Genomic DNA, 18,062 nt, shown 5'->3' on the forward strand with positions numbered 1-18,062 from the left:
TTTATGGACTGTATGCTAAAGGGGCAGTTCATGGTATGTATGCTAAAGGTGCAGTTTATGGACTGTATTCTAAAGGTGCAGTTTTTGGATTGTATGCTAAAGCGGCAGTTTAGGGACTGTATGCTACAGGGGCAGTTTATGGTATGTATGTTAAAGGGGCAGTTTATGGACTGTATTCTAAGGGAGCAGTTTATGGTCTGTCTGTTAAAGGGGCAGTTTTGGACTGTGTGCTAAAGGGCAGTTTATGGACTGTATTCTAAAGGGGCAGTATATGGACTGTAGGCTAAAGGGGCAGTTTATGGACTGTATGCTAAAGGGGCAGTTTATGGACTGTATGTTAAAGAGGCAGTTTATGGACTGTATGTTAAAGAGGCAGTTTATGGACTATGTTAAAGGGGCAGTTTTTCGTATGTATGTTAAAGGGGCAGTTTATGGACTGTAGGCGAAAGGGGCAGTTTATGGACTGTATGCTAAAGCAACAGTTTATGGACTGTATGTTAAAGGGGCAGTTTATGGACTGAATGCTAAAGCGGAAGTTTATGGACTGTATGCTAAAGGGGCCGTTTATGCACAGTTTGATATTCAGTTCTCTCGAAGGCTACGGAACTGACTATTAGCTGGAGAGTATATCAGATGGCGGATATGGTAGCACTTGTTTATTGTTACTGCTCAGGATGATTTCCTCCCCAAAGGTGTGAAAAGAATAAGTGATTTCAACTTTCAGTTTGCTTCAGCATGTATCGAAGAGAGAAATATTTTAGATATTTGTTCCAATACGGAAATAAAGGGCGGAATTTTCCTATTTTTTTACTTTGTTTCACCTCAGGTGGGAAAGTGGGATATCGCCCGTCAGCTGCTCTGCTGGCTTTTCCTGACAGACACTCAGTCAAAGGCGAACCAGGAGGCGGGTCCCATGACAGCATGGTGGTTGGGTGGACTCTGAATGAGACCACCCCACCAGGAAGCACAGTGGTTAGCACTGTTGCTTCATAGCGTCCGGGACCCGGGTCCAATTCCCGGCTCAGGTCACTGCCTGTGTGGCATCTGCACGTTCCCCCCATGTCTGTGTGGGTTTCCTCTGGGTGCTCTGGCTTCCTCCCACAAGTCCCAAAAGACGTGCTGTTAGGTGAGTTGGACATTCTGAATTTTCCTTCTGTGAATCCGAATAGGCACCGGAGTGTGGCGACTAGGGAATTTTCACAGGAACTTCTTTGCAGTGTTAATGGAAGCCTACTTGTGATACTAATAAAGATTATTATTTTTGGGAAGTAAATAGTAAGAAAAATAGTCAAAAGGTCTGCATGGAAAGGGAATCCCCTCTCCTTACAGGACACAGACACTGCTCCCAACACCAAGTTACTCTCCTTGCCAACATGGAACACCCGGCAGCTCCCTCATGGAGCACTCCCTGGCACTGCCTCTGAGCAATGCCCCCTGGATTCGGTTCACCAGGTTCACGTCGTTGGGGACCTGTCGGGATTTGTATGCCGACGTGAATGTCCAGTCCAACTTGGGGGGAAGAATCCAGCGTAAACACCTGGGTCGAGATTCTCCGAACCCCCGCCGGGTCGGAGAATCGCCGGGGGCTGGCGTGAATCCCGCCCCCCGGCGGTTGCCGAATTCTCCGCCACCGGATATTCGGCGGGGGCGGGAATCGCGCCGCGCCAGTTGGAGGGCCCCCCCCGCGTGATTCTCCGGCCCGGATGGGCCGAAGTCCCGCCGCTAAAATGCCTGTCCCACCGGCGTAGATTAAACCACCTACCTTACCGGCGGGACAAGGCGGCGCGGGTGGGCTCCGGGGTCCTGGGGGTGGGGCGCGGGGCTATCTGGCCCCGGGGGGTGCCCTCACGGTGGCCTGGCCCGTGATCGGGGCCCACCGATCCGCGGGCGGGCCTGTGCCGTGGGGGCACACTTTCCCTTCCGCCTTCGCCACGGTCTCCACCATGGCGGAGGCGGAAGAGACTCCCTCCACTGCGCATTCGCGGGAATGCCGTCAGCAGCCGCTAACGCTCCCGCACATGCGCCGCCCGGAGATGTCATTTCCGCGCCAGCTGGCAGGGCACCAAAGGGCTTTTCCGCCAGCTGGCGGGGCAGAAATTCGTCCGGCGCGGGCCTAGCCCCTTAAGGTTGGGGCTCGGCCCCGCAAGATGTGGAGCATTCCGCACCTTTGGGGCGGCGCGATGCCCGACTGATTCGCGCCATTTTGGGCGCCAGTCGGCGGACATCGCGCCAATACCGGAGAATTTCACCCCGCATCTGTATGGAAATGAGGGGCGGGATTCTCCCCTACCCGGCGGGACGGGCGGTCCCGGTGCCGAGGAGTGGCGAGAACCACTCCGGCGTCAGGCCGCCCCAAAGGTGCGGAATCCTCCGCACCTTCAGGGTCTAGGCTGGCCCCGGAATGGTTTGCGCCACGCCGGCCGGCGGGGAAGGGGCTTGGCGCCACACCAACAGGCGCCGAAGGGCCTCCTCCGGCTGGTGCGAGTTGGCGCATGCATGGGAGCGCCAGAGTGTGCTGGTGTCATCCCAGCGCATGCACAGGAGGGTTCATCTCCGCGTTGGCCATCGCACAGGACCATAGCGTCCGACGTGGAACAATAGAGTGCCCCCACGGCACCGGCCCACCCGCTGATCAGTGGGCCCTGATCACGGGCCAGGCCATCGTGGGGGCACCCCCTGGGGCCCGGTCCCCCCGTGCCCCCCGAGGACCCCGGAGGCCACTTGCGCAGCCAGGTTCCGGCGGCAAATACCTGGTGTAACATATGCCAGCGGGACTGGCCGAAAACAGGCGGCCACTTGGCCCATCGTGGGCCGGAGAATCGCCAGGAGGGCCGCTGCCAGCGGTCGCCGACCGGCGTGCCGTGATTCCTGCCCCGCCAAATCTCCGGCGCCGGAGAATTCGGCAGCCGGCGGCGGCGGGATTCACGCTGCCCCCCAGCAATTCTCCGACCCGGCGGGGTGTCGGAGAATCCTGCCCGAGATGTAAATAGGGAACCTGATGGCGGGGACAATCGAGCGGGGAAATCATGCCAGTGTAAAAGCTGTTTTGCGTCTCCCGCTTGATTCTTCACACTCTCCGCCACTCTGGCCCGCTGAAAACAGGAACATTCCATGGACACAGGATATTCCATCATGGGATTAAATTGTGCTCAAGGAAAATGTTTTTTTTTTGAATCCAGGTATATTCTATAATTTGTAAATTTAGAGACAGATGTAAAATGCCACTGGAAGGTACTTGGTACTATTAACAAGCCCTCTATCAAGGAATTTTAGAGCCGGAGTATGTCTTTCAAAAAGTATTTTTAATTGATTTCTCTAATGTCTTTACCTATAAGTGTGCATCTGTGTCGCATAAACTCTTTACTAAGTTAGCTGATCTCAGCTAGCATGATGGTGGGACAATTACAATTGGCCTCAGCATCAGTGGCTCAGGAAGGAAAACAAGCCAACATGGTTCATACTGCTGCCGACTATTTGTACATACCAATGGCTCATCAATAGTGCCACAAGTCAGCAGCTGACAATTGATGTCTTGTGGAGCCACCCGTGACCAGAGTGATGTACTCAATCATGGCCACCACTTCTGATTTGTTCATCCCAGAGCAACTCAGCATGTTTATCAAAGGAGGTTTTAAAATAGGAGGGCGAGGAATTACTAATGAAATCATTTGTAAACATTTTGCACATTCATATTTTATATCTTAAAAGGAGCAAGAACAGATTACCCTCAATCCAAATGGTAGGTCACAAGTGACCTTTGCGAGCCTAAAAAGCATCCATTGTGTATTCTCAGAGAGGTAATGTGCAGTTGAATTCCTTTGCATACCCACAATGGAACTGGTCGGCTGGACAGAACATCATGACTGGGCCTTTAATGTTCAGAAAGGAAGTTGAATTATTCAAATAATGTGACAGATTGTTCATGACAGAAAAACAATTAGCTTTTGCACTGCTAACAATTCCAGTCTGTGACATGCAATCCCCCTAAAGACAGTAGAAACATTTAACATAATCTAGAATAATGTAGTACAGGTTTGTTTATATCATAAACAAAAACATTGCTAAAACCTGGTTAAACTTGCACTGAATGCTGTCAGATGTTTTCAGTGCACGCCATACTTTTATTTACACAGCCAAAGAAAATCAAGCTTGCTGAGGTTGATACTTATGAGTTATCATTAAAGAAATGCGCCGAGAAGTACTGCGTTTGATAACGTATCAAAATTTGGATTTTCCAAGTAAAGTTTTGCTGAAGGAATGAGTAATTGCACTGGTGAAAGTGAGGGATGCCTGTACAGTATAGAACTTCATTTTGTTCCATTTTAAACACTCACTATCAACATGAAATACTCCCATTCTGAATACAGAATGACCAAACAGAGATTTTCTGTGTCATTTCCTGTGTGAGGTACATTTGCTGCACTGGAAAATCATGGGCATTTGCAATTTTCGGATTAGTTCTTCTGGCATTCTTGCTAGAGGTGAGTGTTCAGAAAACCTATAATTGAAGTTCTCTCATCTCTGCTTTAAATATATGCTTAAACACAACCTCAGAGATATTTCTTCCTCTTTCGCCTCAGCTTTCACAATATGTAATGGGCGGGAATCGGCGGCAATTGCGCCGGCGCGGTCGCCGCGGTGCCGGTCGGGGGCCGTTCAAAGCGGCCCTAACGGCGATTCTCCACGCTCGACAGGCCGAGTGTCGGCCGAGTCCCGTCAGCGTCGTTCGCATATGGTCCTACCCAGCGGGACCTTGGCTCCTGTGGGGAGGCCTCCACGGTAGCCAGGCATTGCTCATTCCAGCGGGGGGTGCCAATGTTCCTCCGAGCCGGGCCCCTGTAGGGCTCCGCCATGTTGCCCGGAGGCCAGCGCGGAGATGGCTGTGGGGTGCATGTGGGACCCGCGCGGCCATGTAGGGCCGGCATTCAGCGCCGGAGCACTCCGGCACCGTTCTAGCCCCCGAGGAAGGGGAGAATGACTGGGCCTGGAAGTCCGTTGATGCCGGCGTCGCTCGCGCTGGTGTTGACGCCGGCGTCAACACTTGGCCGGGAGTTCGGAGAATCCTGGCCACTTGCCTCCCAACAGAATTGGGTCATGAAATGCTGAACTTGGGGAAATCTCTCTACTCAACAGAACTGCCTCAGCTTAAAGGGCCCCGTTACACCCATCTTTTACAGTGGGGAGGTGGGTGCAGCATTTAATTGGGACTGCCCATCCTGGAAACAGATTGTAGGTGGTTTCAGGGGCAGGCAAGCGCTGAGGCAAGCTTATGAGAAAACCTACCTAACTACAGGTATCTGGGACTTCACCCTTGTTGTTTTAGAAAATGCTCTCTAGCCCTCACCCCTCATACCGCTTCACCCTTGTCCCTATGCGCATGGTAACTTATGCCTGCTCATACCCTCTTTCCCCATTCTTGCCACCACCATGCCACCTCATAACCTCATGCCACCTCCATTGCCATTCACTCAGTATCCACCATGGACAGACCTCAGGGAAAAAAATAAACTTCCAATAATCTAACAGAGCTCTCACTCATACACACCTGAAACTGGAAAACTAAACTCTCATTCTCAAAGCAAATTCAAATTTACAACGCCTTGAATATTCATTCTGTAATAAAAACAAATATATTTCAGTGACCATTCAAAGACATCTGTTGCTTTAATAGCCTCTATAAAATATCAATCAAACAGTGACTTGCTCCCAACTGAGATAAGAGCATTTAAAATTCAGCCAAGCATTCAAAATGACTTCCACTGTAATAACAGTCCTAGGAAAATATCAACAATGAACTCTATTTAAAATGCAGGAACAGCTAGTAAATATTTTTTTTACTAACCACATTATAATAATCTTTATTGTTGTCACAAGTAAGCTTACATTAACTGCAATGAAGTTACTGTGTAAAGCCCCAATCGCCACATTCCAGCGCCTGTTCAGGTACACAGATGGGAGAATTCAGAATGTCCAAATTACCCAACAGCACGTCTTTCGGGACTAGTGGGAGGAAACCGGACCACCCGGAACAGCTTCAACATGTTACATTTTTTTCAAATTAAAGGACTGGTAACTAAATAACTTCAGATCCACACTTGAAGAGCATTTAAGACTTCTCCACAAATTTGGGACTCCCACACTGTATTTTCCTGTGCCTTCCAAATCCCAAGCCTTCATGTGGCTTTTCGGTGGGTCCGGAAGGTCTTATGAGTGCAAAATGCGCTCAAAACTCTTCCGAGGTCAGGGTTCCCATTGTGAAGACCACAGGGACATTGTATTTCCTCCCGTGCACATTTTCCCATGTGCTGGTGGGGATTTTGTAAACCCCAGAGCTTGACCATCAGGGAAAGCCTGTTGATGAGTCGGGGACATTCTGAATTGTTTGACAACTTCCAATGTCATGATTAGATGCTATATTGTCATGTGACATAATGCATTGAAAATTTATTTTTCAAAAAGATGTCTTGTCAGGGTGCATACTATCATGCTTTGTGGTGTGATTTAATTGGAGTTACAGCAGCGACTGTTTAAAAAAATCCTGATTTTGAAAATTGAAAACATTGCAACACTTCCCCTCATTTGACTGACAGGTACTTTACTTTGAAATAGAAATACGGCACCATTCTGTTCAGTCAGCCTCACACAATGTAGCTGGAAGGTTTTGTTATGATAGTTGTAACCATTATGAATGCTTGGCTAGGTTTCAAAAGCTGTTGTTTCCAGCTCAGCTCATTGTCTGTTGCTCCAAAATTGATCGAAACATTTAATCAGCTGTAATAACAGAATATGCCTTTGATGTGGTTTCTTGTTTGTTTACAACTTAAAAGGCATTTAAAGGATTACTTTCTTTCCACTAGAGCAGTGTCTTTTTTCTAGAGGTAGCATGTGTGAATTTAGTTTTAGGTAATTGAAGGTTTGATTTTATTCCCAGTGATTTAAAAAAGTAATTCCCATTTCTATTGAAACATTCCTGAGAACTGTATATCGTTCATGCTGGGTGAGTAGCTCTGCAGGATACATGGGGCTGCATGGGTGATCTGAATGGGTATGGGGTGGCATTGGGGATGAGTAGGGGTTGAGGGGTCATGGGAGGGCATGCAGTATGCATGCAGTGAGGGTGGAAGATGAGGGGGTGAGATAGAGAAAGAAAACAGTCTGAGCTAATAGTCACAAATCCCATGTGAGAAATACAATTATTGGAAATTTAATATTCGCCATATGGAACTGTAAATAATCTGTTCCGCTGAAAACCAGCAAAAAATAAACATTTTATCCCGGAATTTTGAGGCAGGATTGGCATGGAAAAAAAACTTTTAATTATCCCATTTTTAGAACAATTTTGGTCATTAAAAAATTGGGACTGAATGTTTTTACTTGGAATGTATTGCTTGTTACGTTACTTAATGACATTGATGTGTGGCTTGGAACTAGACAGGGATGTATGTATGATACTTTAATATTGAATGTTGACATTATAGTTGAAGCATATTAGTCACTCAGTCAACTAGCCTGACCCATTGCAAGTGACCACGCATCCTGGTTCCATACAGTTAAGATTGGACAATGAGATGGCAGCACCAGCAAGAATTATACATTCACAATGTGAAGTGTACTGTGATAACACTTCTCTGAGTCAACAGGTTGTGACTTCATCGCCCACTCCTGAGATTTAAGCACAAAATCTGGTTGTACTGCCAAGCACTGACAAGTGCTGATCTAGCACCAACTGTACTGCACTTTTGGAGGTGCCATCTTATGGACAGCACGGTAGCATTGTGGATAGCACAATTGCTTCACAGCTCCAGGGTCCCAGGTTCGATTCCGGCTTGGGTCACTGTCTGTGTGGAGTCTGCACATCCTCCCCGTGAGTGCGTGGGTTTCCTCCGGGTGCTCCGGTTTCCTCCCACAGTCCAAAGATGTGCAGGTTAGGTGGATTGGCCATGATAAATTGCCCTTAATGTCCAAAATTGCCCTTAGTGTTGGGTGGGGTAACTGGGTTGTGGGGATAGGGTGGAGGTGTTGATCTTGGGTAGGGTGCTCTTTCCAAGAGCCGGTGCAGACTCGATAGGCCGAATGGCCTCCTACTGCACTGTAAATTCTATGATCTATGATAAATGATATGCTAAGCCAAGCTTGTGGCGGCCCGGTGACGCAGTGGTTATCACTGCTGCCTCACAACGCCAAGGACCCGGGTTCGATCCTGGCCCGGGTCACTGTCCATGTGGAGTTTTCACACTCTCCCCATGGGTCTCACCCCCACAACCCAAACGTGTGCAGGGTAGGTGGATTGGCCACACTAAATTTCCCATTACTTGGAGAGAAAAAAAGTTAAGCCAAGCTCTTACCTGTTCTAAACCTTGGAAGTAAAATATTCCATGGTGCTATTTGAAGAGGGGCTGTGGAGTTCTTCTTAGTGTCCTGGCCAAAATCTATCTCTCGATGAACACCACCAAGAAATTAGTTCAATTATCATCACAACTGTGTTTGTGAGACTTTACTGTGAACAAATTGGCTGGCATGTTTCTTACATTAAAACACCGACAACATTTCAAAAATGCTTTTAGCACTTTGGCATGTTGTGAGATTGCAAACGTCATTTTTTCTTATGGGGTAGAAAACTATCTTTTACAATCATACAAATGACTGAGGACAGAAAAACTGTTTTGAAGAAAGTGGAAGGACGAATAAACAGATAAGTTAAACATCTTAAATACAGCAAATCCTCTATGCAAACTTCAACAACCAAATTATTGGGTAAATAAGGATACAGTTGTTTGGAGAAATAAAAACAAGGTGTACTTGGGTCAGAATTGAATCCTGCCAAGTTTAAAACTCGTGGACAGCTTCCCGCCCAGTCGCTAACTGAGCCCCATAAGAGCCCACTTAAGGGCTTCATCATTCCTGCTGATGGAGGGACGTATATTGAAAAGGGTGCCTACTGAGAGCCTTCCCTCTACCTTTTCGGCCGGGACCCCCCACCCATTTCTGCAACCCCCTCCCCTTGAACCCCCATCCCACCTTCACTTACATATGGCCTGGATCTCTCACCGATCCTAGACCTCCAGTGGATGTATCACTGGCACTTGCCTCGGCACATGATGGCGCTGGTGGATAATTGAGAGCTACTAGCGTTTGACTGTAAACTCTGAGAGCGGGTGTGGGGGGGGGAGGGCGGGAGGCATCAGGATTTCCACCCTGAGGTCCTAAATCCTGTGAAGACCAGCCTACTGACCAGTCAGGTCCTGATGGGCATTTAATACAGTGGTCCATCCCCAACGGGGACAACTAGGAGCTCTTACCAGCCCTCCAGCCAACAGGCTAGACTCCCATTGCCTGGAATAAATGCCATCTTTGGGGTCTTTTTAAATGCGATAAATTTTATTGCAAGTTATATCTGTGCTTTCACTTTCATTGAGGTTTATTATAATTTTTGCTTTGTGTAAATTTTATGATGAATTTCTTTGGCACATTTGCTGTTTTGCAGCAACGAGCAAAATGTTATGCTCCATTGGGATCCCAGTAAAAATCAAAAGTTACACTGACAATGAGTGAGCAATGCCACAAGAGATAATTGGTTACTGGCTTTAGCTACAAGGCAGTGACTCAAGCAAAGAATGCCCTCATGCAATAGAAAACTACAAGAGAGGGGTTTGAATAGTTTTTGAAAATCAGCAAAACTCTTGAGACGGAATTGCTGCTCAACCTTATCCCTAAACTTTATTAACCCTCTCTGAAATGTGGTTCGAAAATTGATGTTAAAGGCAAGGTGAAGCTAATATTGCTGTCCGTTGTGCATGCACAAATTGCGCAGAAAATCCAGGTGAGGGCAGATGTGCAGTTTTAAGCATGGAAGTCTGAACGTTGCTGGCCCAGATGCACCACTTTGCCTTTGCAAAAAAGGCAATTCACGGACTATTTCCCCATTCAAGTTTAAATAGCATCAATTTCCTGTTCTTGCACAACGGAGAGATGAACCAAATTCACCACAGAATGTTAAATGTACTTCTTTTTACTTTTCCCTCTTTGTTTTATGTTTTACTTCTCCCAACCCTTTCTTTCACTTTATTTATTTTCCTCTACCTGATGTAAAATTGAATTCACGCACTGTAACACACGCTTTCGTATTCAGAACTTGTGCTATTAATTTCACAATCCTTCCGATAGCTTGAGAAGATGCACAGTTTCTTGTCCAGTACTTGCAGATCCCAAATGTCCTGTAGAGGCCGCTGCACCTTTCCTATCTCGCATCTCCAGCAACTTGGAGAGCAAGATATCATGGAGATTAAATGGACAAGGGCAAGTTTAATTAGCTGCAGGTGCCAAATTGTTGACCCGCCAAAGCAACATTTGGGACAATATCTGTGTTTAAAGTTAGGAAAGGACGCCACATTGTTCTCTCTATTTTCTAGTTTCTTAGTCTGTTCAGTGCTCTACAATTGTGGTGACACTAATGAAAAGATAATAGAAATATTGATGATCTCGGAGTTTGATCACGGATAATGTATATGGTGTATATTGTGCCCTTTATATTCTAATGTACACACGCTGCAATACAGAGGCCCAGATCCTCCAGTCTCCAAGTAGTCAGAAACCAGGCGTACCCCTCAAGATGTATAATGGCACCCCTCGGAAGTCCCAATGCAATGAATCTGTGGGAATTGTCCAGGCAGTTTGAACTTTGGATGGGCAATCCCCTTCTCCCCAGGATGCTCTGAAAAGATCTCCAGCTCTGAGTTAGAGTCAGAGGGTGGGATTCTCAGGCCTCAAAGCCACGTGTTTCTTGGCGGCGTGAGGCGGTGCGAAGTTCACTGGCGGTGAGAATATCTGCTCCTGCCGCTGTCAATGGAAATTTCCATTGAAGCCATTTCATGCCGCAGGGGTGCACTGCCGGCGAGACTGGAGAATTCCGTCACCAATGAGCGGACAGAGAATTCCGGTCTGACTTTGGATGGTTCTAACTTACTTACCTGGATAGTTACCCAGGAAATGTAGAGTAAAATCTGGTCAAACACCTGGGTAACTATATATGTGATAGTCCCAAACACTCACACTGACCCCCCAACTCCCCCCTCCAACCACCCACAGACTCACCTCGATCCCCCCATCTCATAACCAAACCTCCAATTACCCCAAAGCTATCGTGACCTGATCTGACCAGCTGACTCATCCCCTGACCCCCCGACACCTCCAACCTCGCCTGACCCAACCTCACCACCCAATTCATCTCTCTCTGACCCCCAACCATCTGACAACTACCCTCTGGACCCTTTGACTACCCACAAACCACCCAACTACTACCCCACCGATGTACTGACTCCCACCCGGCCACTCAACTCCCACTGAACACCCAACACACTCCCGATCTGACCTGACCCAACCTCATCACCTGACCTCCCCCCCTCCCAGTAACATCTGACTGTCCCCAGACCTCACCGACTCTCCCACTGTCCCAACTTGATACAATCTGACCAGCCAGCTATTCCCTTGACCCTCCAACTCCACCATGATGCCCCAACCTGACTAACCCCCACCACCTGACTCCACAAAGCACTGACTTCCACCTGACCCTCTGACTATAATAATAATAATCTTTATTGTCACAAGTAGGCTTACATTAACACTGCAATGAAGTTACTGTGACAAGCCCCTAGTCGCCACATTCCGGTGCTTGTTCGGGTACACGGAGGGAGAATCCAGAACATCCAAATTACCTACAGCACGTCTTTTGAGACTTGTGGAAGGAAACCGGAGCACCCGGAAGAAACCCATGCAGACACGGGGAGAACATGCAGACTCCGCACAGACAGCAACCCAAGCCGGGAATCGAACCTGGGACCCTGGCGCTGTGAAGCGACAGTGCTAACCACTGTGCTACGTGCCACCCAACTACCCCCCAACATGGCATGATCCAACCTCAGCACCTGCCATTCCCTTGACAACTTCCATTCTGACCACCTGATTACCTCACTGACCCCAAACCCTCCCCATTGACCCGATCTAATCGCCTGACATCCCCTCCTCAACCATCTGACTATCCCCGTGACCCCAGACTCAACTGACTACCCACTCCTGCCCCTCCCTCTGACTCCAACCCCCCCCCCCCCTCCCCCACCCCCCCATGAAGCCCGACTCCCCCTGGACTCAGCCTGGCCTGACCTTAACCCTCTACCCCCTCACCAATTTTACCTCCTTATACATCTCTTCACCCACTTAACTCCTTCCCCACCCGACCTCTATCCACTGGCCTTATCCACCCTACCACTCACCACCCTATCCAATTACCCACTGACCTTACAGACCCTATCCCCTCACCCACTTACCTTTCCCACTTTACCCACTCTTCACCCATTTACCTTCTCTCCGTAAATTTCCAAAGAGGTTTTGGGACACTTAAACTCTTTGCTTACCAGAATACAGTAGCGAGTGCCATTCAAAGGGTGTGGTTTCTGCACGGATCCTTTTCAATGCTTCTTTCAAGGTTTCCTGAATTGAGTCAGTTCTGCAGGATCTTCCATTGGAAGAATGTTCTGAAATATCAGAGGAGGGCGGATCATTAGCACAGTGGATAGCACTGTTGCTTCATAGCGCCAGGGACCTGGGTTCGATTCTCGGCTTGGGTCACTGTCTGAGTGGAGTCTGCACCTTCTCCCCATGACTGCGTGGGTTTCCTCTAGGTGCTCCGGTTTCCTCCCACAAGTCCCGAAAGACGTGCTTGTGAGGTGAATTGGACATTCCAAATTCTTCCTCAGTGTACCCGAACAGGTGCCGAGTGCCGACTAGGGGCTTTTCACAGTAACTTCATTGCAGTGTTAATGTAAGCCTACTTGTGACACTAATAAAGATTATTATGATGGAAGGTTAGTGTGTATTTTCTTGATCTGTTCAGGCTCAGAATAAGGATTCTGACCCTGGACAGAAGATTCGTGACAGAGTATATCTTAATGAATACACTCAGAAATCAGAAATTCAAATAGAAAGGGCAAAATAAAATAAGAACATAGGAAATAGAAGAAGGCGAAGACCACATGGCCTGTCGAGCTTGCTCCAGGATTCAACATGATCAGGGTTAACGTTAAGCATCAACTTCACTTTCCCAACTGCTCCCCATATCCATTGATTCCCTGAGAGACCAAGAATCTGTCTATCTCAGTGTTAAAATATATTCAACAATGGCGCATCTACAACCCTCTGGGTGGAGAGTTCCAAAGTTTCACAACCTTTTTATGGAAGATATTTTTTCTCATTTCGGTTCTAAACAGCAAACCTTACATTAGCCTCAGGAATGCTGACCCTCCCCAGTCCCTTTGAGGCCTGGAACTTTGCTGTTCCCAATTAGCAGATGATAGGAAAGTGACCGTCTTCCATTCCTACTTCAATTCTGGGCTTGTGCACTACTTCAGCTCCAACGTTGCCTGAATTCTTTGCCCTGGTCAAAGTTATATTCACTACTGTTGGCTATGCTGCTGCTCTCCTTGTACCCTATCCTCGCCCAGCAGTTCCACTTTCCCAGCCATGCCCTCAACTGCCCATGAGAGAAATATCACAGATAATTGAGTAAAGTAAAAGAAGCACTAGTATTCGTAAAGTGCCTTATAACATTTTTAAGATGTCCCAGGGCACTTCACGTCCATGGCACAATTGTCATTTAGGCTAACATGAAAATCAATGTGTGCCTCACAAGGTCTACCAAACAATCTGATGAGACACGTCTGCTTTTGGCATTGTTAGGAATGTTGGCTAGGTGATTAGGAGAACGCCTTATACTTTGTCTAACGTTCTCGGATCCTTTCTGTCTGCCTGAACAGGCAGGTGAGGCCTCGGTTTAGCATCTTATCCAAATGATGGCACCTCTAGCTAATGTGTTGTACTTAAGTGTTCGTTCAGTTTATCTACTTGAATCCTCGAGTGAGACTTGAGCCCACAACCTGTCAAATGAGAGGTGAGAATGCTACCAGCTGAGTGAAGCTGATCGACTGCTCTGTTTAAAGAAATGTTGCATTCGAGTAATAGAAACAAAATGCAATCAGTGAAAGTGAAGCACTTTCACTGGGACAATTGGCATACCCAGATTTGTGGCATCCTAAATATAACTCAGTATGTCTCACTTTCTGGTAGCATATCATCCACTTACGTTAGCACAGGAAGAATGCAAAACTATTGCGATTTGCAAATGGTTATATTCCTGACATGCAGCCTATCTCCAAGTGGGAGCAGTTTTATTTTTTCTATGATGCTCTATTTGCCTATTTGTAGTTTCAGCAGGAACTGATTACAGCTTGTGATTATAACAGAAGCTGTATTGTCATTCTCCTAACATTTTAGGGCTTCAGGAGGTAGTTTGATTGTCTGCCAACAGCTTTTGGAGGTTACCAAAAATTCTGTTTCATATGCTAAATTCAGAATCTTTTTAAAATGCTTCTGCAACAAACATATCTATCATTACGTGTATCTCTGCCAGCAAAAGTGAATTGTGTTTTGTATTTTTGTTGTAGACCTGACTTCGTAATCATGCACAATAGCACTTTCATTGGGAGGTGGTGGGTAGGTCTAAGTGTCGCTTGATTGTTGTTTGTTAACTGTATGCATCTTAATGTATCATCTCAATTCCATTTTAACATTACCACTTTTGATAAGTATTGTTAAAGGCCTTTTCCAGTAGGTGCCTACCCATTTGCCACATGTCCTGGTGCCGTGACTGATTCCTCAATTTAGCAAATGCATTTTAATTATTCAGGCAAATGTTAACTTGTGTGACCAGCCTGAATATGCATAAATAAATGTATGTTTCCTCGTCAACTCGCAGGCAACAGCAGCAGCAAGCAGCAGCAGCAGCAATAGCACAGTCGTGTCAGTAGATGGCTGTAGAAAAGTGCCTTGAATGCTTTGGTGTTGGTGTAATAAGATTGGGGAAGACCTTGACCCGACTGCTTTCTGGCTTTATCTGGTGTACAGTCAGAGAGATAAAGGGAAAGCTGTGTGCAGTACATGCTCCAGACTTTGGTGCAGTGGTTTCCTTGTGTTGAGTTTGAGTTTTATGGGACTTGACAGCAGGTGACAGTGTCTGCTGCAAACATGGTAATAGTTTGAATGCCAGAGCCATTCCACCACTTAAAACTGACCTGTGTGCCTCTATCCCTGTCTGAGTCCTGAGCACCCTTCTTTTTTTTCCCTGCAGAGGGGGCTTCTAATCCCAGAGCTGCAATTAGGCTGACACTCAGAGAGTGGTGTCACCTGTTCACTTCTGCCTGCACCAGGATAGTGGGCTGCTTCGGTGCACAGACCTCCTCATTAAAGAGACACGCCAAGGACCGTACCCAAATAAGCTTGGCATTCAAGAGAAAAATATAGCAAGAGAGAAATTGAGAACGAGCGTGAAAAGAGGAAAAACAAAACAGCCTGAAGCAAGTTTCTTCACACGGAGGAGAGCTGGTGTGCGTCTATCCAAGAAATAAGAAGAGGTTTGCAGGAAAAAAAAAGGACTGTAAAGACTGATAGAAAACAGAAGAACTGTATCCTCTCTCCTCAGTTTGTAGCAGTAATTCTTAACCAGGAGAGGAGACTTTACTGCACAGCTGGAGCCTTAATTCCCTATTCAAAATGATGATGTATTTGTGGGTAGGTAGTATCTCTTTCCATGCTTTTCTGACAGGAATGTATTTTATTGCTTTAGCCACGTTAATGCAAATATATTGAGGAAAGAATTATGAGCAAACAAGACTTGCACAGCCTATGTGTGCTGAAGTACATTGTGAATTTATTTTGTTTAAATTTGAGATTTGTGTTTAATAACTCCCGTAACCAGGAGGATCAATAGCTAACCTTCATTAAAAAGTTATAAGTGTGCAGTGAGTTAACGGGTTGCTGACGGGCCGCTGTATTGTGTTCCGAGTTGTTACTGCAGCAGTTGTAGAATCCAGACGTGTTCTTTTCCTGCTTTACTCAGCCAAATGACACCTGCTGCCCTGCAATGGGTGGCGGTTGAAGCGGATTAGCTTTTGTTCTTTGACCTGTGTTGTTAACCAGAATTATTTAACAATCTCGATGACCTTTGGTATAATTTAGATTATGTAAAGTCATGTGGAAAATGGTTTAAATTACGTTGACACAGGACTGATTTGTGTGAAATCAAAGTCAACGTGGGGAATGTAAGCACCTCACAGATTTTAATACATGGTTGCATGTCAATTAGAAGCCACGCTGTTTTGTCTAATACGGCTGTAATTTCTCATCCTATTATATACCTTACTGTACAAACATATTAAAATACATACAACTGTGCAGCCATAAACCGAGCTGCTCTTGGCACACAGCAGGTGGACCGAGAGTATGCAACCTAATAATTAGCCATTAGTTGTAAAAGAAACTGCTGCAATGCCAATTAGTATTGAGCAGGCACTCGTACCTATAGTTGTCAAGGGTATGTATGCGCAGCACACATGTTTCAGGAACTATGGCATAGAATATGTTAGAATGAAAGCATTTGCGGACTTCGACAAATGTTCAGTACTGGTCCTATCTGCTTGTTCCACCTGCCCGGGTTTTCATTCTCGCTTCGCTTAAAATCTCGAGCCTTATTTGTTTAAACAGTCCTGAGAAGTTGAGGTAATAAGGTGAAGTGTTGTACATTTACTTTGTCACCGCTCATACTGAGGTACACACATTGATTTACTTGCAATCAGTCTGTGGCCCTATTGTACACTCGCAGCCTCCATTTTTACAGAGTAGTCTCAGCAGTTTTGGGAATTCATATTCATAAACTCTAGCTGCCTGGTGAAGGTTCCACCCTGAACTGCATTCCCCAACATTTGAATTGATTAAAAGAAATTAAACCGACTCGTGACTTTGAACACGTGATCCACGTTTGTCCCATTTATGGATTTTGCACAAATTCTGTTAAACTCGCTCTGTAAAACGATGCCCCATAGAAACATTATGCTTTCATTGCAAAATACAAGAGTTAAGTGTAAAATCCATACAATATGTTCGATCTATTAAATCTAAATGGAAATAAAAGGTTTGAAGATGTGATCAAAAATACTGCAGTGCTTAAAGGATACAAAATAAATGAGACTATCACTGCTAGTCCCTTGCTCGCTGAATAACACTCTCATACTCCTAGTTCCCAGGGATGTCTTAAAAAAATTATTTTTGAGTATTCTTTGTGTAATTCAAACCTTTGTATTGTGCTGGTATTCAAAATTGACCAATAGCATATAGTAATGTTAACTTCCATGCTTCTACAATCTAGTGAGGAGAACGCATGATGGTAAATAATTCATGCTGAACCTGGTAATGATTCAGAAACTTTTCTTATTTCAAGATTAATAGGTGCAATTCACAGCTGGATATGTTATTTTGAAAAATAAATAAAAACATAGGCAATAGCTTATTTAAATTTATAAGTGTCAGGCTTAAGATGTGACAATCGTGGTTATTGTATCATATTTAAAATCTACAGCAAGCATTGTCTTCTTGTTTTTCTTTGAACAACTAAGTTCAACAGTTATTCTTTTCTTGCATTTGAGATTCGCATTTTGATCAAATAATGTTAGATGATTAATAGGTTGTGGCCATCAATGAGAATTGGATGATTTAACCCCTGAATTATTTTCAGATTTATTTCATTATCCTCTTTGTGGGACACAGCCACATTTTCTACTTATGGTGTTTGTAACTGTTTTATAGATGTTAAGAAATGTCATCACTGTGCGTGCTCTGCCCAAAGGCAGGGTCTTGGCTCATTGTCTACTGATACTTCATCCTGAACAATTTTGTTGGCAGTTTTTTGTCAGTGGTGCTTTGCCATTGCCTTCCACTCTCTCGGACAGGGTGAGGAGGTCGGTTCCAAATCTAACTCAGCTGGACTGGGAATCAAATTCAGGCTTTTGGTGTATGCCAGTCATTTAAGCCAACCAGCCCCCATTATTAAAAATACATGGGGTGGGTGGGAGGGATGCAGGGAGAGAAGACCAATTGTTTTCCTGCATTATACCTTAAACAGTTTTAATGAGCAATAACAAACAGGAATTAAATCTTTATACATAGCTAACGTATGTTTTACT

At 45.8% G+C, this 18,062-nt stretch overlaps 1 protein-coding gene across 12 annotated transcripts in view; it reads left to right on the top strand.

Annotated features, from left to right (window-relative positions):
* Positions 1–18,062, top strand: part of rbfox1 (RNA binding fox-1 homolog 1) — a 2,508,969-nt gene that overhangs the window by 1,514,781 nt on the left and 976,126 nt on the right. For 4 of the 12 annotated variants that reach the window (XM_072481254.1, XM_072481255.1, XM_072481256.1 and 1 more), the window contains one exon: positions 15,176–15,615. The exons of 7 other annotated variants lie outside the window; for them this stretch is intronic. In XM_072481254.1, the coding sequence (XP_072337355.1) occupies positions 15,598–15,615 (18 nt within the window). In that variant the 5' untranslated portion in view covers positions 15,176–15,597. Of the gene's footprint in view, positions 1–14,963; positions 15,616–18,062 lie in introns of those variants that run through there. One more of the 12 variants, XM_072481258.1, reaches the window with a different exon arrangement.

This window comes from Scyliorhinus torazame, chromosome 17, assembly GCF_047496885.1.
Source record: "Scyliorhinus torazame isolate Kashiwa2021f chromosome 17, sScyTor2.1, whole genome shotgun sequence".
Lineage (NCBI taxonomy): Eukaryota > Metazoa > Chordata > Chondrichthyes > Carcharhiniformes > Scyliorhinidae > Scyliorhinus > Scyliorhinus torazame.